A 27347-nucleotide genomic window follows, 5' to 3' on the forward strand; every position below is an offset into this window, starting at 1 on the left:
TGGGTTCAATCATCCAACAGACTTTATTGTCATTAGTTTGCCTTACTCCGCATCTGTCAACTGCACTGACATGTTCTCCATACCGGGACAGGCAGCATAGCCGAGTGAGGTCACAGCGTTAATAGTGGCCTGGTTCTGCTGGTGGACGTGGCAGTAGACAGACAGACACACGGAGCTCATCCCGCCAATCAGAGTCAGAGACAGAGCCAGGAAGTGACCGGCCCGTCTGTACTCTGGTAGGGTGTAGGCCATCCTCAGCTCACACAGCTCATCAGACAGCATCCAGGACACAGGTCGGCCAGTCTCATCCCTCACACAGTGGTTTGGCAGATGGCGGATGCAGGCTCTCACGTGGTTGAGGCTCTCCTGGCTGCCTCCATAAGGCGAGTGAGCATCCATGAGCTCAGCGTGGGACTCGTTGAGAATGGAAATTGGCAGCGGCAACACTTTCCTGCGCCGCAGAGAAAAATGTGAACAAATGAATCAAGGAAATGTATATCATGATTTATTATCTCACTCAGTTGTGAAAAATAATGGAGCTACCTTGATCTGAGATGATGAATACATTTCTAAAACTCACTCTTGGCAGCTCTTTTTCTCCGGGATGTGGTGGATGAAGGTGTGATAACCCCCATATTCTATGATAGAGTCCACTGAGGGATGCGAGTTCTTTGATGAGCTGACAATGTGAGCTTGGTATACCTTTCAGAGACACAAACATTTTTTAAAAGTTACCTTCTTCATCATACTGGGGGATGCATTGATCCAGATTTTTGTCTCTAAACACCTTTTCCAATGCCAGAGCTCTCTTCTTCCTAAATTTGACATCTGTATATCACACTGCATAGAACTCAATGGAATATTTTTTATATGAGGAAACGTGAGGCCAGGGATTGCTGTGGCTCACAGTCAATGAAAGAATGTAACTGATATCAGTGACTAGAATTTTTTATAGAGACATTGAAAGAGTAAATCAATTGTGTTATGGCCGATACCTGATCTGCTTAATAAGGTCGGTACTGCGTCGATATCATTTCAGGATATCAGACAGGTGCATCCCTAACCATGACATGTTGTAGAACCACCTGATTACAGGTGCAGACAGTAATTGCTTAAAAATATATTATTGAATTTTCTCTGTTATAAAACTACATAGTGTGTTGCACTATACTGAATTATACACTAAGTTACAACATTAAAAGAGCAGAGTAAGATATGGCCAGAATTTTTGTTTAAAACATCAAAAAATTAACTGACACAATTAACAGGATGTGAAGAAACATCAGTGGTTAAGTTAGCATGCTAACCAGCTAGCCCTGGCTCTCCTGGCTCCTGATACCACTTTATACCAATAGCCACTGCAGCGTCAGATGTGAAAGCGGTGAGGTCACTACTTAGTCTAACAACTATAGAAAATAAACTCACAAAATTTAGTGAATAAACAGACAAATACAACCGTACACTTTTTAATTCAAGTTTCACCAAATAGTTTTGGAGCTACCTTTGAAATTTGGCCATTTTTTACACAATACTGTCAGCATTTAATGGACCAACTCACAGAGAAAAATGTCTGAATTTTGTTAGATGTGACAACCTCTTTGTGTACTATTTTCAAGCTCAAACACAGATAACTGGAAAAAAATAAGTCTAGTGATGTTCTGATGTTTCTCATCAAAAAATCTCACTAAAGACCAAAATCAACAATGACTTGATACAACTTTCTATCCAAGGCCTGATATCTCTTATTCCTCTTTGCCACAGACCTCTATTCTTATCCAAAACTATTAAAAACACATCAGTCAGACACACTGTTGCACTGAGTGGCATGTTCCTTCTTTACAATGAACATGACCACTGCATTTTGTTTTAATGTGACCCCTGCGTCACTAGCACACCAAATGTGTATTAATCCACAGGTAAAAATAATTTTCTCATGTTTGAGTAACACTGGATAAAAACTACAATGCCCTGCCGTTTTAGGAAATTACTGTGCCAGTTTTTCTTTAAATTAAATGTTTACTTGTGATCGATCTATAAAGATTTACGTCTTCACCAGCAACTAATGGGCTTGAGACACAGTGTACAGACAGGCAGGGTAAGTTGAAAAGTACTGAGAAACTCACTCACAACTAATGCGTTGTCTTTTAATGACTAACACTATTAAAAAACAAGAATATCTACAGCCCTGTCCTTGACATTCTTAGCTCATGTCTTCTGTGAATGAAGGAGGTTAACCTTAAAAACATTTAGCAGTAAAATAAAGTATTGTTTGATGGCTGTATCTGCACCATGCATCACAGTTTACTTATAGGAATACTGTGTATTGCTACGGGTGCTAATCAAAATGAAATGTATATGTACATAAAATATAACATTTAATACACTCTAATACATCAGTTAAGTGAATGTTATGCCTTCAGTTTTTCACATTACCTCTGAACATGAGTCCACTCCTCCAGTTTACGACTCTCTCATTAAGCAGCAGACGTTCCAGTGTTGCTGATTCTTGCTGAAGACGGAACATATGTCAGGAATCACCCCGAAGCTGCTGCTGCTGCTGCTGAAATGCTTCACAGGCAGATACAGACATCAACAGGCCACTCTGGAGGAGCCTATAAGTTATCTTTGTCCCTGTGTGCTATACCTGTTTTTGACGATAACAAATGGCAGTAGTGAATGTAGGCCAGGAGTCAACACGCATCTCCAGCTGACACGAGTTGTTGTGGAGGGTATGCAACACTCCTCCAAGAACCTGGAACGCAGAACACAATGCAGTGGGGAAAAAAGACAAAAATAACAAGCTGCCCGGCATCTCTGCAGATGAAAATGGCACAGGAAAAACACCGGAGACTCCAGTATATTCAGTAGATTAGATTTCATCATGCAATATTTATATTTTATATTAAACACAAAGTTGTTTTCTGCTTTTTCTATCGCACAGATATTAATGTTTCATTAAAGAAAGAGCAGCATTACACTGATGGAGTGTGGCAGTTCTCTGCGAAAGATATTTTGCATCAACGTGAGGTCCTCAGGTGTTTTCAAGATGATCATTTTGGTTGTTTTTCAGTGTAATATGGCTGTGAGAAGGAGCCATTTAAATTGGTATACAGCTTAATGAGAATTTCCATTCTAATGTTACAGATAGGAGGAACAAAGTCCAAAGTAATATTTACATTACCTGCTCTACAATGTACATATTTAACTGCAGGCATCTCAACGTGAAAAACAGAAATACAGATTCATCCACCTACAATGCTGTCCTGTGTTCCCTCCCCAGACAGCTTAGCAACCACTCACACCTGGACTCACCTAGCCCCAATGACCCAAACGAAGGCCGGTTGGGTCAACGACTCCCAAGTGGCCCTAACGACTCTGTAAGGACGCACCCACACAAGGTTTAAAGCCTGCAACTCCAGTTAGTTAGATGAGAGGTGAAACTACTTCAAGAAACTGAAACAAGTCCAGTTGTCTACAATTTAGCACTTAGTATTACCATGACCTGGACGACTGAGAACTTTCATCAACATGACACAACATAACATTTAGAGAAAATATTACACCGCGATGCTTTAAATGTATAGTTCGGGTCTGTGAAGGCCTGATCAAGGCAGTCTCAGTTAAGGCTGATCTGTGCATTATGCGTATGTGCAAAGAGCAAACTGGGTGCTGCTGACACTGACAGAGCCGCTGCTCATTCTCCACAACCGAGCAGCCAGCTGTCAGAAGTTCAGCCACTCACCATAATGTCAATCCATCAGACACCTCTTATTACTATCTGTCTCATACTGAGGGAGAAACCGATGACTCTTTGCACTTCATATGTTTGACATATCGAGCTCTGCCTTTAATAACACAGTGAGTAATGTCGTAAGTGCTTCTTCGATAAAACAGAGAGGAGGATTTCCTTGTCGGCAAAATGAACGATATCTGTTGTGATTTCACCAGTCTAAGTGTTAAACAGTTTGCACTTCTGTGTGCACATTTCTGCACAACCACATTTGGCCTCTTTTGTCGTTGACAGTGTGTGTCTTTTTCACTCCACTTGGCCTTGGGAGGAATCTGCTCGGCTTTACAAAATGAGGTCAACAAAGAAGCACTGGCGCAGTGAAACACCTTCCACTACAACCTCCCATCATTCAGTCTATCTCTATGCCAGACTGACTGAGCACAGCAGAGAGAAAAAGATGTTTGTGAAGTTAATTTATTGCTAGCTAGCTTCAATTACCTCCTCTCTGACTCCATTTTTCATCGCCAATGTCAGATTTCCCCTAAGGATAGCCCCTAAAACCACCTAATCACTTACACTCACTGAAGCCCTTTTTTATTTCACATCTTGTCAAGGTTTTCAGAGCTAAATTCTGCCATGTGCACCCAAAAAGTTTCATAGACCCAGGAGTCAGCTGTCAGTCAAGGCAATTCTCCTCCTCGACTGAGGACTATTGAGAATTTGTCTGAACTGATGAGTAAACCAAGCAAGCTGCTGAGCTTGTAAATCAATATGTCTATTATCTTTTCCGGACAGATCAATGGAGCCGAGGAATGGACTGTGAATGGTAAAAGACAAAAACATGCAAACTCACCAGCTCGACTCCCATAGCTGCGTGCGTCAAGAATGTCTATATGTGACAGATATCCCTTTTTTTCCCCTCAGATGAACATTACGTCACAGCTTGTGTCTGATAAGTCAGGCAATCAGGCATTGACGATGGCCTGCTATGATACAGGGCGCAAAAAAACAATCACTTCCTTAGGTAAACAGTTCCTCTCAACAACAAAATCCCCTAATAGTCAGGCAGTTTTCCAAGGTCTTAATGCGAATCATAAACATGAGTGAGAGTCGTGTGTGTACACATTCAATGAGCTGCATAGATGACTCAACTCTGAATCTCGGCACTCGTATGATCTATGAGCCTTAACACACATTTACACATTCTGCCCTTGGCTGGGCTAACAAGAGAGAATATTAAGAAGAGTGGAGAGCCAGAGGCGATGAGGTGACAGTATCCAGGTAAAGCATAGCGAGGTAATCTAATAGGACATGTAAAAGGGCCCCTCCTCATGGCTTATTCATCACAGGGGATGCCATTACTGAAAATGGCGTGGGCTATGTGAGGGATATGCTGGCGGGGGCATTTTCCCTGGTGTCAAAGAGTACAGAGGAGAGGACAGATGCTGCGAGGCTCTGCAGGCTGATGCAGTAGCGGCGCTGCATGCAGATCGCACATGCAGGGGATGATGCTCCGCTCTCTCAGCTGACGGTTGACAGTTTTTGCACGATGCACACCTATGATTCAAGCTGACACTGATTGATATGGACATGCAGCAGATCGTCAACAATCAGAGACGATCCATTATGTGAGTTTTACTGATTCAGCAATCTGTTCAGGATTCCTAAGGGCAAAGATACAAGCTAATCAGGTAGAAAAGCCTTGATGTAATACACAAACACTAATGTTCTTATGACAGGTGAGGATACACCTTGACTTGATGGGTTCAAGGTTAATATGAGATGCATGCACCAGAGGACAAAAGATCGCAGGGTTCACCTGGGGTCCCAGGCAGAACAAAGTCATGCAAGAAGAAAAAAGGGGAAAAAAAGGCCTGGCTCCTGCAGTGAGAAGCAGAGAGCGCTGCACTGCTGCAGAGAACAGCCAAGGCGCTGATGCCTAAAACGCACAGAATTTATAATGGAGCCACCATTCTCCATACAAAAACCCATGCAGCGCACTGCAAACGTCATCACAGAAAGGAAGACAGAAAGCTGAGAGAGTGAACTGCCGAGTGCATTTTTGTGTAGTAAAGACATTGCAGAAAGAGAAGTTCAACCTTATTGGCTGACTAAATGATGGATGATCTCACTCTCACAGAGTTGTGCAACGCGCAAGACAAATTTGGTTGGTCAAAGATATTTCTATGTTTTAGCGCACTGCAGAATAGCACCAGTAGTGCAGTGCACCGTGGGTAATGAAAGGCAGGTATAAGGGATTGCAGATTAAGGACATTTTACTTTTAGTGAAGGTTATTTTGTTCCTGTGAGAATTGTGAACTTTTGAGCGACTTTTGAGATAGCAGCGATATTCACTTACTGATTGCATTATTATTGCTCATTTTTCAAAATGTTTGGTGATCTGTGTGCAATTCTCCTGTGGTGTGCCTTGTGTTTTGTTGATGTACATGGTCTAAACAATTTCTTTAGAGTAAAATAAATAACCACATTTCTTTTACTATATCACCAGGTGTCAAAGGATCATTTTTATTTAAAACTGGTGACCAAGTCTGTGATTTTCTTAATTCAGCCTTAAACTGTCACATTTTCTGTTCCTCCTTGTACGTTTTTTAATAGTTCAACATCTTTTTTTTTTTTTCAAAACATAGCAGGAGAAATCCTTCCAGGCATTTTCTGAGGAAATTAGATTTTAGAAATAATCTGACAAGTTCTAAATCACACCAGAGGAGATGGCCTCTCTGTGGAGCAAACTGTTCCTCACTGAGGTTTGAGCACACTCATATCTCAAAGCAGCTTTTGCTGTAGTGTGAAAATGAATTAAAGGGGGATGGAGAGTTATGCGTGCGTGGAGGGGCTCTCTCTTGTGAGGAGTCCTTTACACTGATGATTCTCAGGGGTGTTTTTGGGAGTGGGGGGAGGGTGTAGAGGAGGACGGGGAGGAGAGGAGGAGGATGGACTGAGGATGTGCACACACACTGACCCTGGAGGTTGCATTCCCCTTTAAAAGTCCCATCCCACTCAGATACGCAGAGCTCATGCAGGATCTGCTGCGGCAGTGGGGGAACACTGCTGAGCTGTGCAGTTTATGCTGCCAGCAAGCGTGCAAAGAAGAGGAGGGGGAGCGAGAGCGTACAGGAGGAGGAGGAGGAGGAGGAGGAGGAGTGAGGGAGAGACAGAGGGAGAGGGAGAGAGAGAGTGCAAACAATGTCATTCTGTTCAGGAGGCAATGCTGCAGTCAACTTTGCCGCGCCATGAAGGCACATCACAAGCGACCATGAGGCTCAGAGTGAGTGCAGAGAAGTTTTCCTCCTCGCCGCCCCGTGAGCGATGCAGTCCGAGACTCATCTGTAGGTATACATTTTATTTCCTCTCTAGTCTTATTTACCTTGCATGTTGTCTCCTAATGTCTGTCTCTCCTTTTGCATCGGATGGTATACTTCCTAAATCAGCCTTACAGGAGTTGATATGTCGGTGTGCATGCCTGCAGTGTGGAGGCTCCCGGCTGCTTCTGTCTCATCAGTGTCAGCCTCCTCTGCACCAGCAATAACCAGGCAGCAGCCAGCCAGCCAGTCAGTTAGCAGTCAGGCTCTGCTGCTCCCTCATCCATGTTTAACGCATGGTACAGGCTGGAAATAGCAGCCGGCGTGTCAGATAGCGGCTGACTCGCCATTTGACACAAGGACAAAAAAAAACAAAAAAAAAACTAGCCAGGATGGAAGACTTCGTTTCAGTAGAGGAGACTTTTATCTTTGCTGACTTAGCTTTAAGGAAAGAACAGACAGTCCTGAGCTCTCTACTTTTTTCTGCTAGTTGTGGGTTTATATTTAGCAGCATGTGTTAGTTGGGAATATGATGCTGGAAACTGGTAGGAAGGATCTATTGTGTCAGTGGTCCTGTGCTGTCAGTGTCTGAGTGCTGAAATGCGGAAATGAGGACGAGGCTACAGTGGCCTGCATGGGACAGGGGAGCTGTGCTGCAGTCATGAAGTTGTGCACTAGCTACTGGGACTTTTCTGGTGTCCTAAAAGTGGATTTCAGGGCAGAGCGCAGCTCTTTAAGATTCTTTTTGGGGAGTTTAGCACATACTGTGAGGGAAAGTACTGAGGCGGTTGTGTATGCGTTTAATTTTAGTTTTATTTGTCTCTTGGATAAAAACAGAAATGAAAAGGTCTCTCAGAGAACATCCACTCCAGTAATATCAACGCTGCAGTATCTCAGCAACTCTTTTGCTCTAAAAGTCGATGTTGCTACTTTTGTCTTTTATGCCATATTGCTCTGTCTACGCTCGACTGCGAGCCCTTTCAAAGGCCATGTAAAAATAGTTAGTGGGCGAAAAGCTTCATATAAAAGTGAGTCAGTCTTGAAAATTGTGCTGTGAAACCTGTCTGGGAGGTATGGATGATGGATCCAGCCAGGTCAATTCGCCTGGCTCTCGCCTGGCTCTGAGTTCACCTCAGGTAACTGTGCTAAGACCTTGAAAAGCGGCCCTGCATCGTCATCGGACTCTTTGTGAGGCTGAAGTCCAGAGCATCTCTCTGGCCTTTGGATTTCTCCCCACTGCAGGCGGGTGAGTGCGGGGGAACAGGGCGATAGCTAAATGTACATGAGGTCCGCGCTACATCCGTAGCCTGACATCATCTTGGAACATCTGCAGTTCTATGGCTCGCACTTTCACTGAGGGTGGGTGCTGCACTGCCAGCAAAGGAAATTGCCGCACTCACCTGATGTTCCTTGCGCCTCACTTCTGCCCTCCCCCCACCTCCCACCCTCTCTCCTCTTCTTCCCTCCTCCTCCTGCCTCGTCTCCAATTTCTCTACTGTAGTCTCTCTCAGAGGTACAGTTGCCCAGCACAGCGCCTCACCGGCATGCTTTGCACCTCTGTGATTCTGCCCCCCCCCCCTTCCTCCTCCTCATCCTCTCTCCTACACTCACCCTCCCCCCTCCCCTCCCCTGCTGAAAAAGTATGCAGCACATGCTCCCACCATCCTCCTTGAGCAATTTGCCTGAGTGAATAGAGAGAGCGAGGGAGAGAGAGAGAAAAAAAAAAAAACCAAGAGCCAGTGAGCCAGCAGCAGAACAGCAATCCTGCAGTGTCCTGCAGCAGCTGAGTTCCTGCAGTGCCGGCCGCGAATAGCACACGTGCACACACACACAGACGTTACTGCACACACACTCACAGGGCTGCTCATCGAGACTCTCAGACACAGACAGCCCCTCGGTCATGTGACACACTGGTGGTAAATGTGAGGGAAAGCAGGCCGTCTCACCCTGGACTGGACTGAGCTGAGTTTAGAGACAGAAGACACACACACACACACACACACACACACGTGCGCACGTACACACGTACACACGCACACACACTGCTCATGGAGCTCCACAGGGAGGCAATGGTGAGATTAGCCGGTTGCCCCCCTCCTCTCGATGGTGCATTGTCCCGTTCCAGCACTCCAGTTCCGATGATGTAATCAATGCAGCAAGCTTTGAACTTGCTGGGCTAGGGGTTCCTCTCCCCCCACCCCCTCCACCTCCCACCCCGCCCCCCTCAGGTGTGTGAGGCCTCAGCTGCAGTCTGTCCCAGGTAGGAAGATGAATTAATTCCAGTTTTATGTAATGATTTTAGCTATTAAAGTGCAGGCTGTCCACATTTCACTCTTGTGCAAACAGCAGATAGTGTCATGCTGCCATAAATTAAACCAACTCAATTGGTGAAACTACTGCTGGCACTTTGTCAAAGCGCTGCTGTGCAGTGCAGTGCCGCATCACCACTTCTAATAAATTAAAGCAAGTGTCTGCAGGCGAATACGCCTCTGCTGCTCTTCTTTTCTACAAAGTTGCTCTAGTTGCTTTCAGCGGGGGGGAAAAAGACGACCCTTTGAGTTCTTTCTGGGCGTAACATCATAGTGACTTTGCTCTCTCATTGATAAGGTCATCAGTCTGTTGACGGGCTGCAGTGGAGTGGAGAGCAGCACCAGTGATGTACAGTACGCTGCTTTAAGAGATGCTCAGGCAACCAGACTGAGACCATATTGTAGCAGGTGAGATTTGCTGAGCTGGTTCCTGCCACTGCACCCAGAATCTGCCTAGTGATCAACTTCCACTACAGCAGTGATGAACTGGCATCACCGCTCCTCGAGTAAAAAAAAAAAAAAAAAAACCCTGGCTAGCATCAGAGCGGCTCTGCATAATTAGCACTCGTGGATGGTGATGATTCTGCACATTTGACACAGTTTAATGTGTCAGTAGCTAAGCTGTACATAGATGTACATTTGTATTTATAGCTCTTTGATCCATCAGATAGAGGATTCTTTCTCTGCTGCATTAATACATTGCTTTTAAATTCAGATTTGACATGATTAAACATCACAGATCTGGGAAAATATTAATATTTCACAAGTTTTTGCGTATACATTCCTCAAAATTTTCCCAGTAGTTTAATTCATGCTGATGGGCTTCATCTGTAATTGATGTGACCTACAGTGGGTTACTGTGAAACATGATTTGATGAATCAGCAGCTTTCATTAGTATGCTGTGCTGGTGCCCAGTTACAGCTTCTATAAACTATTCATTCTGCTGTGTAAAGCATAAAACAGCACTACTTGCTAATAAGACTATGAATGAAGAGCAATACTGTAGCTAAGATATCAATTTCACTAGCATCCGTTCAGCTTACAGCGTTAAAGACGGAGTGTTTTAGCCTTAGCCGGGACAAAAAATGAGAACATGGTGTTGCTGCTACTTCCACCGGCTGGACAGGGAGGCTAAGAGGAGAAAGAAGTCACTCCCTGCAGGCAAACTGTTCTTTATGATCCCTGACATAACAAAGATGATTTGACAAGTCAGACCAATTCAAAAATGCTCTTCTTTTTTACACTTTTTCAGCCGGTTGGCATTGTCACCTCACATCAGCTCTCTGTCCACCAGAGAATCAATCTTAATGTATGTTCACACAATAACCCCTTCATGTGTTGAGTGTGGAAAGTAAAAGCTGTGTGTGCTAACCGACTGAAGCAGGCTGAGTCATGCTGGGTCTTTTTCCTGGGTTTCCCCTCTCTCTGATCCTCTGCTCCTCCCCCTCTGGTCTAGGAGCAGGCTCATACACCAGGTCCGGCTGTTGGTGGCGTGTTGGAACATGCCTTGACTTGTTGTGCTGCCTGAGTGGAGCAGAGAGAGAGAGACATCCACAGAGACACAGAGGGAGAGAGAGGAAGAGAGAAGCTTGTGGTCAACACTTTGCCAGTGTGAAGTGACCCACACAATGGGAGAGCCCTGCAGCCCCGGTGGACAGACTCCTGCTGATGTCAACACCCAGAGTGCACTCCTGGAGACAAGCCTGGATGGAAGAACTCCACTGCTGCCTGGCTGCGTGGTGAGTGTCAAAACTGTGTGCGAATAAAAGCCTCGCACATATAATATTACAACTGAGCACTTGTGCAAGCGTCTTGGTTAATTGTTATTGCAGAGAGAGCACCTCTACTTTCAAACTCCAGAAAGACTAATTAGTGTGGGGAAATCAAAAGATGCTAAAATGAGGCCTTCAGATCTGCTTAATAAGGCCTGTAAGTTGATTGAAGTATAAATGAGAACATGTTAATTTGAAGTATACAGCTCTAAGTGTTGTGAAAGCGTCCAAGCCGAGTCTTGATGCTAACCCGATGCCATGGTAACTATACAAAAGGTTATTGAATGCAGTGATACACCCGGACACACACTTACCAATCACACAGTGGCACAGTAACCTCCTCACAGACAGAGCACCACCATTGACCCTTTCACAAGCCCCTGGGGACTCGGCGATCATTGTCTGACCACAGTTTGATCCTCACAGAGAAGGACAGCTGTTTTTGTTATTGTTTTCTCTTCTGGCCAGAATGAAAGTTGGTTTCCACCGGGAGACCCAGCAGGCCACGTCTCCTCTCCGAAAAAGCAGAAACCAGACAGATGAAGAGTACAGAGTTCCTCATTTCTCACAACATGATCTGGTTAAATACAGAGAATAAAAAAGGGGTCATTTTCAGTCAGAGGGTGTCATAAGATTACACACAATGTACATAGAAAAGCAGATAAAGACATGCTGTCAGACTGTCCACGCTGTCGCACTTAAAAGCGTCATGTTACTGATTAGCTCTGCAGTCAAAACTCAAATACATTAATCACTCAAGTGACTAAAAAGATAATCATTTAGTGTCTTGTGTACTATGATCTGTGTATTTTGCTTTTGTGTGGTCAAGCCTGCAGATAGTTACTGGGGCAACTCTGTTTTCTGGTAACCATAGGTAGCGTGTACTGTGGTTAATACTCAAAACCACTGAATTATTAACTGCGCATGCAATACTGATGTGTGAATGCTGTTGAAATGAATTCACGCCTGTCAAAATAGTTAAAAAATGTACAGCTAAAGGTAGAGACCAGGCTTTTTTTTAAACTTCTAATCATATTCCATATTCGACATAAAATGCCTCCAGTAGTGATTTTCAATTCCCAAATTGAAATTAAAGTGTCTAAAAAGCAAAACTTATATACATACTTTTGCTACATAAACCTCAGGAGAGGCTTGGCTCCGGCATCAGGCATGCCATCATGTGAAGCAACGTTCAGAAACATGGCTGTACAGTAAATACTAGTGTCATTGTTGGCCATAAGATGATTAGGTTTGTGGAAAGGGAACTGGAGCAGAGAAGCATGACTGTTTGAGCATTGTTAGCTGACACAGGAACAACCAAGAAATGCACAGCAGAGAGGAGCGTGGAGGGACGGGTGCACAGGGTTTGTGATGTTGGGTAGCTGGGAGAGTGTGATCCAGAAAGTGTAGGTGGGTCTGCGGTTGGGGTGTGTATTATATATAGCTGTTTACCCAGAACTTTTGGTTTCAAGAACTAAAAAGGTTCCTTCTACCCACTGATGTCTGCATTTCCATCTCGGCCTAAAGACCCATAAAGATTAGGCAAATTAGTCCACTGACGTGTGAAAAGGTCATGGCTTATTTTTACACAAATTTCTTTGCGCATGAAGACACCGCAATCGTCATCATTCCATTGACATACAATTAATAAAACGTGGGTTAGTGGTTTGAGGCTGCAAATTTTTAAAAATGGTGGCTGTAATAAAATGCTGCATGTACTTGACCAATCAGAGATGTTCAGCGCTGTAAGCCCCACCCACAACGTTTAGTTACTTTGCACTACTTATATCAGGTATATATTCTATTTAAAGACATTTATACATTTTAAACATGATATACTGTATTATATATACACATTATTATACTCATCATTATATACACATTTATCATATAATATATATATGCATTTTACACACACTGATATTGACACTGTGTAATTAAACTTACATATATATATTTATATATCATTTTTTAATGTTGTTATCATGATTTATCAGGCTTTATAGTCTGTATATGTATCCTTATATACAGAATATATATATATATATATATATATATATATATAGAGAGAGAGAGAGAGAGAGAGAGAGAGCATATCGTCTATATTTACACCATGCAACTATCCTGTGCAATTCCTGGTTGTATTCTGTGCAATCCACATCTGTGCAATTATATTCATGTGTTTTTTTAAATACTTTCTTTAGTTAATTATTATATTAGCGTCTTGCTTCATCTCGTTTAATTCTTATCTACTATTCAATCACTTTTCCCTCTGCTTCTGACTCTTAAATTGCTGTTTTACAAGTGAACTTTCCCAGTGAGGGTTCAACAAATCTGTATTTTATGTGATCTGTATTTCTGGAAAGTACTACCCCCCTAGCAGGGACTTTTGGGGGATAAAATAATAACCCCAGATATTAATTTAAACCCTGATCCCTGCAGTGGAAATGCAAAAAAATTCATGGTCCCTGGGGAAGTTCCTGAGGTGGAAATGCGGCTCATGTGTGTCTTTGTGTTTGGGTAATGTGATGAGAGATCTACTGCATTGCTGAGGAGGTTTTGTTGCCTGTAGGTGGAACATGTCATGAACTACAGATTTATTAGGGAGAATTGCTGGTGTAAGAACTGAGTCTCAGTACTTTCATGAATGCAAGTCTAAGAAAAACAAACACATCTCAATTTTGTTATATTTCATACTGTAGATGTGACACCTCTCGTACTTTAATAAATTGACCAATATTAATTCTTAAAACATATTAAAATAAATGTATAAATAAATGTATAATAAATGTTTTTTAAATATCTTTATCTTTATGAAAACTTCAAAGCTTTTGGTTTCCACACATGGGTGTAATGAGGCACGTCTATACTTCAAAGTTGCCACATCAATAACAATTTTTTTTTTTCATACAGTAATTTACTTTCTAACAATTTGTCTGTCATCTAACAAGATAAGCTAATTTATGGTACTTTGAACTTTGAAGGAAAATTTCATTAATTAACAAGTGTTTTTTCTGATTTAAATCACTTCTGGTATCTGAAAAATTAAACAAGTCTCATCAGCTTAAATTATTTTCTCAGCCTCTGTCAAATTCACTACAATGGGTTTTTTTATTCACAAGAGTTTTCCTCACTTGAATCAAAGGTCAAAGGAAAGAGGATGTCGTTTGCTATACAGATTGTAGAGCCCACTGTCATTTAAGTAATTTTCATCACTGTGTTTTAGACCCTTGGTCAGACAAATCGTGACATTTGAAGAAGCAACCTTGAAATTAAGGAGAGGTCATTTATTTATTAAATAAGAAAATAATCGTCAAAGTAATCGCTAATGAAATGAATCATTAGATGCAGTTGTATTCGTGTTGTTTCATCTGGATCTCTGTCAATCATATTTGCTCCAATATCCCTCCCTTACATCAGCATACTTTGCCTGAGTGATAACTATTTATTTTTCTTGGACCCGTAATTTCTAAATTACGGTGAATTTAACATTATTTTAAAGCAATTTTGCCTTCTAGTCAATTTCAATATTTTTCTAGGTCACCTACTAAATCAATTCATGCGAGATCAATCCACACCTCACACTAGTAACTATTTACTATACTGTACTATTCACTACCTTTTTTTTGTTTGGCCAGTAATACAGAAAAAGTAAGGTGAAATTCTGTCAGGAAAGCTGGAGCCAACCTGAGGCCGGAAACATATTTGTTGACACGTTTTGAGAGTCGAGGCTCTTTGCTGCTCCTGCTGCTGCTGTTTGCCATGTGATGCAGTGAGGCAGTTCATTCATTTAGCAAGCAGGGTGTTGTTTTCACTGGCATTCCTCAATCCTGTATTAGGGATTACATCAAGCCCTGTGCAGGAAGGAATTCCTGTCATCATGTGCTCAGTGGAGGCAGCGTTTGGCTTGCCACAAAGAGACACAGATGCTGCCGTTTGGCCACTGAAAGGAGGCCAGGTGCTCCTGTGTTTGTCAGTGGACATCACTTGTGTAAGAGAGGAGCAGGGAAATAAATATTTAGTGTTGGTATCAGCAGGGCCTATCGTGTCAAAACTTACATCAGAGCATCACCAACAGTATCTAAATTCTTTCTTTGACATTAGATAAGGTCAAAATGCTCCAACCACCAATCATGCAAGGAATTTCCAGTTATACAACCAAAAATGCGTCATAAAATACACTAAAAGCAGACATGGGGAGCTACAAATAGCCTTGCTGCGAATTCTAACAGTGAAGGTACACCCAGTAGAGGACGTTCATCCATCTGTGTTTTTTTCCAAACCTCCCTCCGGACACCTCTCTACCTCCTTAATAATTCCCTGTTCCTTCATTTGCTGCAGATCGCTCTCTAGTATCCATGTTGTCCTGTCAGCAAAGCAGAGTCCACAGGGAGAGGGCAGTATGGAATGGTCAGCCGGCCCAAAAATAGCACTGCAGCGAGCAAATGCAACTGATAGCAAGGGGGTTTTAGCTGTTGTCCCTTAGGTACACAAGCACACAGACACTTGCATTATATAGTGCTCATGTGAACAGATAGCCACGCCAGATACACACACACACACAAATAGATGAGAGCTAAATCAAACTGAGCTTTTTGTTGCAAAATCATGAGTCATGGCAAGTCTATTCTTAGTTCGGGGGTGTTTGTGTTTGCCCAAGTTGTGTGCACTTAAAGTGATGCTGCAAAAAAGGCTAGAGGAGTATCAAGAATCTGTTTGGGTACAAGCTTTGGGTCACTCTGGGCAGTGGAGCATCAATGCACCGCAGTTATATAAAGCCGAGTTGGGCAGGAGAGAGTGCCTCTTTAAATCTTAATCCAAGATTTCCAAAGAGAGAGTGAATCCAACCATATATATATATTCATTTTACATCAAAATGTATCAGGCCAAATCAGTCTTAATCCATAAAACAATTCTTATTCAATCATTATTTCCCCATTTCTCTTATAGAGCTTCTGGCTATTGGCATAGGACCACGCCACCCCCCAGGGGTTTTAGTGTGAGGCCGTTACCTTCCAACCACTGCACCATGAAGCTGGGCATGAAAAGTGTGAGCGTCCGCAGTGCCAGACTCACAGGTGGAAGTGCCACGGCAAAGACCAGTCGGCAGGTGGAGGGACGGACAGTTGGACGTGGCTCCTGTGGGTGTTTCTCTGGCAGTGTCTTAGCTGGTTGTTGTGAGGAGTGAGAACGAAGCAATCAGCAAGTATACTGCCGCAGAAATTCTTCGCAATAAGAGGCCCTGGGATCACAGCCGGCACAGGGAGAAAAACTGCATTATCAGCATTGTAGCAAACATGGATCCTGCTGCTACTGTAAGTTCTTTACATATGTGTGCTGACACTGTAGAAATTAACAAGAGCAGTGGACCTGATACACAATTAACTGAAGATAGATCAACTAAGAGAGCATGGCCTTTTTCTTCACAGCCTCTACAATATTTACAATTGGATGAAAGAATCAAATGTCTACACGTTGTGTTGTATTTTTATTATCCTCTGCTGCCATCTTGTGACTGAAAGCAACCTCCCAGCATTCATTAAGCACTGCAGCAATTTGTAAAACCTACATCCAATTTTTTTTTTAAGTCTAAAATACCTTTCACTCAGGAAAAATGGCCTGGCTCACAATGACTTGGGATTCTTTTTAAGCTGTAGATGCATGTTGTTTTTCATTTTGCTTCATGAATTTTAAGTACTTTTTTCTGGATGCTAACACATTAATATTAAACATGGTTGATTCTTATTTATCAGTTGCAGCCTAATAATGTCTTTGTGTCATTAATTATTACTGTAAAAATAAAAAGCGGGGGAAATTAAAGTTACATAAATTTATTCACTTGCCTCGTTTGTTTTCAGAGTACACACGCATTTAGTTATTATGGAAAAAACTTGTGTTGTTGCACTGTGTAAAAGCACTTTGAGACCCTTGAAAAAATGATGTTGCCATGCGAGCACAGTACAACTAATGAGTGCAGATGAGGCAGAACGGCCTGGATGCCAGGTGCACACTAATTTTGTTTTTCACTGAGCAAATGCAGACACAGCTGACTGTATATTGCGCTCCTGATTTAAGAGCCAAGAAACCCCTTTTGCCTTTATAGTAGTCAATTAATTGTTAACACTTGGACAGTTTTGTGTATTGTAAAACTGATGCTGATAATAATGCAGATGTGTTTGCAGCAGACTGCAGGACAAAAAAGACAACGCGCCACTGCATTGCTGCAAACACAAAAAAAGGGGTTGCATTTTTATGGGCTGCAGCAATGCAGAAACATTAAAAGCCTGCTCTCACACAAGGAAGCTGCTTTAGGGCTTTACATCTTTTTACATTTCTTCAACTCTTTGGAAAACCACGATTATAAGGCCACCAAAAAATGAACAGCTGCTCACGGCATTACTCATTACTCAAAATGTCACAAATGCTTACTTTATGATGGTGGGCCCGTAAGCCCAATGAACTGTTTGATAACGAGGAAATTTACTTTGAGGCAAAAGGTGACCACCAGCAGCACATTTTAATTAAATCTGCATTATAATTTCCTTTTTAAATTCCTTTCATTGCCCCAGAACGCTGAGATTCTTCCTGTTCACTGAGGGCGACAAACTCAGGTTTTCCTACAATTCAACGCTTACATACTGGATGGGTAATGCGATGTGTTACTGTGACCTGCATTTAAAAAAAGAAATATGAGCTTCATCTGCATTGTTTCAATCTGATGTTTCAGTTAGAATTCAGCCGGTTCATGCATTCATGCAGAATACCTTAATATTCATAATACAGTAATTAGTGCTGAAATGCTTAGTTAACAATTAACAAAAAATAATTGGCAACATTTTTTATACTTGATTAACCATTCAAGTTTTTTACTGAGCAAAACTGACAATCACAGTTACCACTTTTTTGTGTTTGTTTTATTGAACCATGAATTTAATACTTTGGGATTTTGCAGAGAGTTGGACAAACCCAGCAATTTTAAGACATCACTTTTGGTTTCTTAGCAATTGTGAGAGGCATTTTATTCTCAAGAGGGTTTATTACGCATGTAATCAAGCCAGTTAACCCCAAAATGAATCGAAAGATTGATCAATAATGAAAACATTCATTAGTTGCAATCCAAATTATATTTTGGGGGACAACTACAGGTGCTTTCATAAAATATTTACACACATGAACAGACTGTGGAAATGCCCCGTTTTAGATTAACACTGAGCATAAACTTAACTGGCTCCAGGCTTCCACTTATTTTCAGAAATGATTTTGCAATTAATTAATGAATACAAGCCACCATTAGTTCTATTAAGGGATGCTTTTACTGTCTTAGCTTGACTTACTTCACCTGATGAGGCTTTTATGTACGCTTTTATTCGCTTTGTGCTGTCTATAATGAATAAATGGCAAACTAATAGTTCATCAAACTTAAGTTAATAGTTAAAAAACAATTACTTTGTCAATGGTAAATAAACACTGTATAATCATCTATAAACATTTTGACATTGCAACTGATGTTTAACCTTTACAAATGCTTAATACTTGTTTATAAGTCATTTAATTGTTTAACAGTGAAATAACTAATAACTACAGTTTAATCAACATAAGTCTATCCACTCAAATTCCTGTAAAAAAGTCATTTTTTTGGGTACTTGTACTTTTGTTTGAGAAGAATACTTTGTACTTTTACTTAAATATTATTTTAATACCAGTAATTTAACTTTTAATTGAGTAATATATCAGTAATGTAACTGTGCTCGTATTTGAGTACAGTCTTTCCACAACTGTTAAAAAGTGGTACCCACTTTTACTGCATTGCCAAGCCTTAATTAGGAATGGGACCGTTATAATACTGTTTTATGGGCACCTTTTTCCTATTTATATGTGAAAATCCAATAATAATAATTAAAAAAAATGTAATATTCTGTAGTGGGAACTGCTCTCTGTGTTAAGCTTGCCTGAAATGACAGATGGCGCAACAGAACAGTTTAATAAAAAAAAACATGCATGGGCAGGAAAAATACAAGTTGTCATCTGTTTTTGTGTGATAAACTTACTAGCTTTACCAAGGCCACACAAGCACAGGCCATTAGACTGAAATAGACTTGAGTCTATGAGTCTGCCCATGACCAGCTGACTGACTTCTGCTTTTGGTTCCGGATGGTGCAACGAGAGAGAGAGAGAGAGAGAGAGAGAGAGAGAGAGAGAGAGAGAGAGGCGGGGAGGGAGGGGTTAAACACTGAAGGAAAGTTTGTTTGGCTCCCTTAAGAGCAATGGACGAAGTTTGTGAAGTCATAAGGCTCGACTCTGTTTTAAATGCCTCCTACACGAAGAGACTGAGAAAGTTTAGTCTTCTCGTCGGAGGGATGTTGTTTGACAGAGAAACTTTTGTACATGAGGGGACCGTAGTTCATATGTAATCACACTGAACGATGGCAAATGGAAACCAAACAGATGTGTACTTGTCTGAGCAGGTGATCGTTTTGTTTTCGTGCGCGCTGTCGTTTCTGGGCTCCTCGCTCATCATCCTCACCTACATTATTTGGTCAGACTTGAGGACGACTCCGAGGAAGCTCCTGGTTTACCTCTCGGTGTCTGACTGGCTCTCCGCCGTCTCATACGCCTATGGAGTCTGGAGAGTTTTTCGCACCAACTCGGTGGACTGCATCGTTCAGGGGGCGATATCGACTTTCGCCAACACCAGCTCCTTTTTCTGGACGATGGCCATCGCTGTTTACCTGTATATTTTCATCGTGAGGTCCAGCCAAAGAGTCGCTGACAGCCTGGTGTTGTTTTTCCACCTCGTCAGGTAAGTGCGTAGGTTGGGTCTAAGTTAGTTTTCTTCGTGACTGCTATGCTAACTATAGGCTATTGTTACTTTTTGGGGGGCTAGCAACTAGACAAGTCAAGTTTACGTAGTTAGCTTCGGTGAGACAACAAAAAATTAAAGCCCCCTGCTGCCTGCTTCATTAAAAACAAGAGTACACTAACTTGTTTCAGCTTAGTTCATGTGTTAGACTGGCCTAATTTATTCATGGAAAATAATAAAGACAAGTTTTAAGGCTATAAAGTTAGCCTCGCAGCTATGGCAGCGCCAAGGACAATGTTTCCATGGCAACACGGCCAAGGGGTGTTCTGAGCCACCGCGCGTGGAGTAACCTTCTTAAAGGAGCTGGCCTCTTTTCAGATAAACACACTGAAAAGCAAGTTATCGCATTTGTTTAAGTGAAATTAAAAGAAATAACTTGTTTTTATTATGTCAAATGCAGACACTGCTAAACATCTACATGTGTTCATAGACCAGCTGATGCAAAAACTTGCTTTGAGGCAGGTTAACTTGATCTTGAACTGAGGTCTCCAGATAGTGTTTTTTAAGCTCCATCTCTCAGTGGGACATCAATGTTATCACAATAATCACACTTAAAGTTACTTCCCAGTTGTTTATCTGCTTTGGCAAAGTAGTAATGCGACTATATGGAGGCTGCTGTGTTTGCTAACTAAATGGCCTATTAGATCTAAATGAGTGCTGGTAAAGAAACCTTTTATTTATTTTTTTGTCGCTGTAGGATGTTTATTATCACTTTAAAATTACAGTCTAGTCCCATTATGATTTAATTATGTCTCACAACGACATAATTATCTTTAATGTCTTTGTAGCAATGTTTAAATCTGTTTTTTAATTAGGCAAGGCAAGTTTATCCTACAGCACCTTTCAAATACAGGGCAATTCAATGAGACATTAAAACAGGATATAAAACAACACATAGCAATACTGGAATGGCACTCAGTAGAGTGCATACCTCTGCCAAGGTCCAACATTCCCCTTTAATTCAGTCAAAGTAATCCAACACCGAAGTGAAAAGCCTGGCTTGGGGAGTACATGTAACAGGATTATGTAATCTGGATACAAAAAAAAGGTAACCGTATTCCGGTTAAGTTACAGAACTTTCTTTTTAAATTGAATTACAAATACATTCAGCAAAAAGACTGAAGATTACTAACAAAAAAAAGACTGAGATACTGGTTGTAACAATGCACATGTGCACACACACGACAACACTTCACGTGTCTCACACAACATCACTCTGGTCTGGAGTGAAAATGAATACCTGTATTTAATAAAATGCAGTGGCAAACATGAAAGTTTAAAAAGAACGGAGAGTTGGAGCAGAACTTGGGTTATCTGTAGATACGTGGATCATAGAAACTGAATGCTGCTTCCCCATGTTAATGTCAAGCTGTTCTCTGCTCCATTACATGTTCTTTGTATTACACTTCCTACAGGAAGCAAACATTCAGATTTATTTGTTTATGTTGTTGAGTGAGTAACACTAGGAAATTCTCTGCAACTGCTTGTCTCACTTTGTGCAGGTGATGAAATTAGATGAAAAAGACATGGACTGACATCAACAGGGGGGAATGTTTTGACTTGGTTGACTGACATGGAATTATTGTTGCCCTCGTCTGCTGGTTCATGGAAATTGTTCTCACTTGGTGCAAGAGTTGACTTAAATAAAACTCTGATTCATTTGTACCTTTTTTCATATCTAATTTAAAGTGACACTGTAGTCAAATGTAACTAAAGTAAATGAGGAGAAATTACGTAACTCAAATGGAAATGGGATATATAACATTAATTTTGCCATTTTCATTTCATCATGTTTGCTCCCGTGTTTGCTATTGCCTTAAGATAAAACAACTTTTAAAATAACAATTAGGGGAAATCAGCTCCCTTTAATCATCACAAAGGAACAGACATTTTGACATTAACAAGATGTATTCCTCTTTACTTTGAATATATCATATTTAATCAAAATTAGATTGCCATAGTTATTAGATTTGGTCATTTAAATTACACAAGATATACTACACAATGTAGGTAGAATTTGATTTGTCCCTAAATGAAGCAATATTTCTTTATTTTTAAGCATAATTGCCACCCAAACCTGATGAGCAAGCAATAATATTATGTATGTTTTTATGTACTAAAAGTTATTAGCCACCACAATTACCAAAACAGTGAAAGATCACAGCCAGACAACTCTTTAGGATTGGGTTTGTCAGGATTAAACCCTCATAAAACAAGCTTTCACTGTTTAACAACTATCTATATGAAAGAAGTTAAAAGGTTAAGCAAACCACTTGTTTCATTATAAGCTCCAGTCTACTTTGAATGCTCTGAATCAGCACATACGTCCTCTGTTGTCAGCTTTCCTTCTGCACATTAATGAGCTGTCCATGTTGATTGTGAAGATGTGAGGAGGGAGTTGATTCACTGTGCTCGCTGTATAATTGATCTATTTTTGGACACAAGAACATTTTCACCCCTGGGTGCGCCTCGCAGCAGCGTCTGTGGTTGTTGTCATTCTGATTCTGTTTCTGTGAATTCTCAAATGCTCCATTGAATTGAAGATCGCACAACAGAGCCATTCATCAGGGGATGTATGCATAACACACACACAAATAACAAGGCCTTAAGCACTGTGGTATTTCCAGTGATCAAGCTTATACTGCCTTAAAAGTATTCTTTTAATTTGGTGTTTTAAGAGAGGAGGCATTACTTCAGGGGGAAGCAGAGCAAACATTGTCCCTCAAAGTGTTGAAATCACTTTGTGGTTTTATGATGCACAGAACACAAGCATCACAACTGGTATGACTCTGCACTGACTCTGCACAATGAACTATGTAACACCAACAGGCCTTAAGCACAAAGTAATCTATCACATGGTGTCACATGTCTGTGCAGCGTTAATGCTGAACCCAACGAACAATTACTTAGAAACTTTTTGGAGATGTTTAAAGGTAGGGTGTTTTGTTAAACTTTTGAGGAAGTCAAGTTTAATCCTCTGTCTGTTTTGTGCTCTAGCTGGGGAGTTCCACTGGCTATCACCGTTGCAGCCGTGTCCCTGGGCAAGATTGGCTATGGTGCATCAGAGGTGTCGGTGGGCTGGTGCTGGGTCACTATTGGTGCTCCTGACGGGGTCCTGTGGATGTTGCTTACCGGAAAGATCTGGGAGTTCATGGCCTATCTCACCCTTCCTGTCCTCTACATCCTGATCAAGAGACACATCTACATAGCGGTGAGATCCAAACCAGGATTTTACCAGTTCTCTTATAGTCTTACAGTGGAGTCATGTATTTAAAAGATTTCCTTTTCTGTCAAATAACCTGTCAGGATATAAACATTAAACACAATTCAAACCAGAAAGTACTCAGAGATAGGGCAACAAACAATTATTTATTATTATTTATTCTAAAATGTCAAAAAAAATGTCAAAAATGCGCATCACAATTTTCTCAAAATAACATCTTCAGATTTCTTCTTTTATCCAACCAACAGTCCAAAACCCAAATAACAAAAACCCTCTTCATTTATGATCATAAATGAACTAGAAAAACTGCAAATACTTACGTTTAAGAAGCTGGAACCAGCAAATGTTTGACATTTTGCTTGAAAAATGAATGAAACGATTGATCTACTATCAAAACAGTTGGCAATTCATTATTTTCTTTTGATTTTTTCTTTCTTTTAATCAACTTATTATTGCATCTCTTCTCAGAGAGCACACACCTCAGCTATAGTAATGATACACATGTCTGTTTATTTATCAAACAAACGCACCATAGACATTAGGATTCATCATCTGGGCACAGACGTTTACAAAATTTCATGGCAATCCATGTAATAGTTGTAAAGATATTTTACATAAAGGTTACCAGCATAAACATCAGGTTAGTCTGCATAATATGGTACAAACAATAAACTATTAAAATCATAATGATGTGGCATTTGTCTTGATCTGTACCAAACAAACATGTTTTCTTACATCTGCAGAACAAGATTTGTAGGCCAGGGCATCTCTGTAGCGCTCCAGTACTTCATTATAATGGTGTTTTGTCTCACATTTTACCTTCATCAAACACAGCTTTCTGTAATTTAAAATTCACATTTGGCCGTATTGCGATTTTTGATTATATTTCGATAAATTGTTCAGCCTAAAGTCAGGGGGTCACAGAAGTTAGATAGATTCATCCTCTGAGGACCATGAATGTCTGTAAAAGCATTGTAGTCCATCAAATAGTGTTGAGATATGTCAGTCATGACCAAAGTGGTGAACTGAACAACATGGCCATAGAGCTGTGCTGCTAGTATGGCTAAATATCTCCTCTTAAAAAGTCATCCATCTGCCTCTTGATCCACAACAAAAATTTAAGGTTTTTCTTCAGGACATGAATTTCAAATTTGATTTCAAATCTATTTACAAGTTTTTGAGGACAACGCCAAACAACTAGAACATAAAAGCAAAACAGACGATTTTTCTTTTTCTAATCTGCATAAACATGTCTGCCTCAAATAGCTGTCATGTTGATACTACATTTTAAATGTCCTTGATGAAAACATCTCATTCTCTTTATTTATATTCTTTCTTCATGTTTCACAAAACAACTGTCTGACGCAGCATGCTGCCCTGTCCGAGTACCGTCCCATCTTAGCCAACAGGCCGCAGTCACACTCCTTCTCCTCCATGGCTGATGTGAAGCTTACACTCATTCCCATTATCTTCATCGTCCTGCGCATTTGGAGCACAGTGCGCTTCATCCTGCTGCTAGCTGGCTCTTTGGTCAGACAGCACCCGCTGCTGGTCACTCTACATGTGAGTTTATCTGTGGTGTACTCCTCCTGCTCAGTGCATCTTCATCCTTTTAGATTGCGTGTGTGTGTCTGTGTGCATGAGTTGTTTTGGGCGTGTGACAGCAGATATGTGTGGGTGTATACGTATTTAACTTAACTTATGATGGTGTGACTGCATGCTGTCAAGCCTGTGAATCATCACGCCATCATTGTGAAATGCTTTCTGCATGCATCATATTGTGTGTGTGTGTGTGAAATATGTTTATTTGATATAGTAATCAAATATTTCATAAAAAAAATATTGTATAAGTCAATTAAAAAATATATTGTAGTAAATAAAGATATTGAATGTCCACTTGTTACTGTCATTAGCTGCAATCATAATATGATATTGTCTTTGTCAGATATTAATACTTTTTTTTCACATTTTTAACCCATTAAAGGACATTTTATTCCAATATGATAATTTTTGCTGCCATACTCCCCTTAAACACTTTATTTTTGGACCCTACAGGGAATTGGCAACACCTCCCAGGGAGCAGCCAACTGCATCATGTTTGTACTGTGTACTCAGCCTATCCGCACGCGGCTCTGCACCGCACTCTGCTGCTGCAACAAGTGTCGGGCGGACGTGCAGTACTCGCATGACGCTACTCCGAGGCTGCTGCCAGGACAGGACACCTCCGCACACACAGAAGAAGACGGCACCAGTCAAGTCCGGACTGATAGATGATACTAGACTCTGGAGGTCTCTGCTTTACATTGAGCCTCATTACAGGAAGTGCCTGCAGCGAGGGTTGGCGGTTCTACAGGTGCATCCACATGAGCATGTGTCACAGGAAGAAGTCAACATGCCTGCACTCTGGGTGATGATGTTGATGCTTCCTGACTGTATGAATATGTTGCACACAAATATTGTAGTTTGATAGATGGGTGTTACATCAAACTCCGAAGTGCAGTTTTAGTTCTCTTTACATGTGTTTTGGTGGCATTTTGAGCACTTGTGCCCTCTGTGAAAGACCATTAGCAGCTTTATTTATCGTGTACTGTGTGGATTCACTTACATAAAAGTTACTTACATTCTGAGGTATCACTGTGAGATGAATATTCAGTTTTTACCTTGTTTACTGAGTATTCAAGTATTGTAATAATGGGAAAATGTGTGTGAAGGTATTAAGTTGTAACAACTCTAGAATTTTTACTTGAGGTGAAGTTCTTTTTATTGTTATTGTTACAGTTTCACAGAAAGCTTGAAGTGATAACTTATGACAATAAAAGTCTATTGGCTGTAAAAAGTTAGCTGTTTTCTTTGAAGAAATTGCACAAAACAGACTTAATGTGACTTAATGTGTTAAGCTAAAGTTCACATCAGTTATAGAGGATTTGCAGCAGGAAAAAAAAGACTTTATCAATATAATCATTCCATTCCTGTATTCTTAATCTTCCCCGTACTGTAATCTGTTGTCGATCTGTGTGCTCAGTCATTGTTTTTTTAAAATATGGCTCAATACATTTCATTTCTAGAGCTTTAAAGCTATAAGAAAGGAAATCTTTATTTAGTGGAGGATGCAGAACAAAATGCAAACAACAAAAATTCAAAATTCAGATTCAGATTTGGCACAAATGTCCACATGGACTGAACAACGAACTGATGGGATTTTGGTTGTCAAAGGTCACCGTGACCTCATGGCATCCCAATCTTTTGAATCCGATATCTGAGAAACGCATCAAAGGGATTTCTTCGAATTAGGCACAGATGTCATTTAGCTTCATATCCCAAAGGTCAACTTCACTGTGGCATCATAATGTGCTGCTAAAAATGTTGTGGCCATTATTCAAGGCCATAGCTCAGGAGCAGCAACTTGTGACCGGTGCACGGAGGCATACAACTGCGGTGCGGTAATTCTAGTCTATGAATGTTTTGACATTTATTATCTAAAGTGGAAACCTCTCACTGTTATCCATCGTAACTGGAATGAGTTCAAGCTGACCATAGCTGCTGTTCCACTTCTTCTTTTATTCCCAGAAACTGCTAACCTTTTACAGCCATCGTTGAAGCAAGATATTGATTTTGTTTTTTGTTTTTTCACTTTAAATGTCCATTGTGTAGGATTTAGGGCGAGCTATCGGTAGAAATGGAATATGATATTGATAATTGTGTTGATAAACAACAAGAATAGTTTATGTTACCTTAGAGTGAGCCTTTTATATCTACAGAGTGAAGCGGTCCTCGTCCCTGGAGGCCGCTGTGTTGCACCGCCGTGATTCTAACGTAGCCCAGAACAGACGAACCAAACACTGTCTTGCCTTTTTTCCAAATTCTTGTGGCCACTTTAGAAGGGGTAAGACAAAGGGTATTTCATTGGTGGCAATCTGCTGCCACACCTGTAGATGCCACTAAATTTTACACACTGGACGTTTAACATATTCTACAGCGTGACTCTGATATAAAAAATATAAAATTATTTCCAGCGTACTGTATAACGTGACTATTCAAAAAGTTTGTATGCAAGAATTGGACTTGGCTATCGTTTTAAAATATGATAAATGAAAATAAGATATGGACACAGTTTTATCTCCGTGTTCAATTC

General features: G+C 40.9%; 2 protein-coding genes across 17 annotated transcripts; one reads left to right on the forward strand and one right to left on the reverse strand.

Moving 5' to 3' along the window:
- On the reverse strand, window positions 1–19952 carry LOC311265434 (glycine N-acyltransferase-like protein 2). 16 transcript variants are annotated; one of them, XR_014623588.1, is made up of 10 exons: window positions 19657–19746; window positions 19181–19267; window positions 16145–16374; window positions 15363–15613; window positions 11447–11709; window positions 10733–10884; window positions 2645–2752; window positions 2434–2568; window positions 581–702; window positions 1–451 (listed from the first exon to the last, which is right to left on the reverse strand). XR_014623588.1 is itself a non-coding variant. In XM_084367085.1 (10 exons), exons 2-5 carry the CDS (start codon window positions 19248–19250, stop codon window positions 11698–11700), a joined length of 414 nt encoding a protein of 137 aa, XP_084223211.1. In that variant the 5' UTR covers window positions 19251–19267; window positions 19657–19746; the 3' UTR covers window positions 1–451; window positions 581–702; window positions 2434–2568; window positions 2645–2752; window positions 10733–10884; window positions 11447–11697. The 16 variants fall into 16 exon arrangements, 11 of the variants coding, with proteins under 11 accessions (XP_084223211.1, XP_084223216.1, XP_084223217.1 ...); XM_084367085.1 differs by having other exon boundaries at window positions 15438–15613; window positions 16145–16300; XR_014623585.1 differs by lacking the exons at window positions 15363–15613; window positions 19657–19746 and adding an exon at window positions 19862–19952 and having other exon boundaries at window positions 19181–19270.
- On the forward strand, window positions 19320–27221 carry gpr157 (G protein-coupled receptor 157). The gene is made up of 4 exons (XM_084367084.1): window positions 19320–19932; window positions 22990–23203; window positions 24584–24778; window positions 25271–27221. The coding sequence occupies exons 1-4, from the start codon at window positions 19556–19558 to the stop codon at window positions 25487–25489; spliced, it is 1005 nt and encodes a 334-aa protein (XP_084223210.1). The 5' UTR covers window positions 19320–19555; the 3' UTR covers window positions 25490–27221.
- Window positions 27222–27347: the final 126 nt, after the last annotated feature.

This window comes from Pagrus pagrus (genome assembly GCF_965226575.1).
Source record: "Pagrus pagrus genome assembly, chromosome: 11".
Lineage (NCBI taxonomy): Eukaryota > Metazoa > Chordata > Actinopteri > Spariformes > Sparidae > Pagrus > Pagrus pagrus.

Excerpts from the sequence above, each read along its gene's own strand:
- LOC311265434 (XM_084367085.1), bottom strand. The coding sequence starts at position 19,250 with ATGGGCAGACTCATAGACTCAAGTCTATTTCAGTCTAATGGCCTGTGC. Across the intron at positions 16,301-19,180 it reads GTGTGGCCTTGGTAAAGCTA|CTAAGACACTGCCAGAGAAA; the intron begins GTAAGTTTATCA and ends CACAACAACCAG. Across the intron at positions 15,614-16,144 it reads CATGGTGCAGTGGTTGGAAG|GGACAACAGCTAAAACCCCC; the intron begins GTAACGGCCTCA and ends TGTGTACCTAAG.
- gpr157 (XM_084367084.1), top strand. The coding sequence starts at position 19,556 with ATGGCAAATGGAAACCAAACAGATGTGTACTTGTCTGAGCAGGTGATC. Across the intron at positions 19,933-22,989 it reads TTGTTTTTCCACCTCGTCAG|CTGGGGAGTTCCACTGGCTA; the intron begins GTAAGTGCGTAG and ends TTTGTGCTCTAG. Across the intron at positions 23,204-24,583 it reads AGAGACACATCTACATAGCG|CATGCTGCCCTGTCCGAGTA; the intron begins GTGAGATCCAAA and ends TGTCTGACGCAG.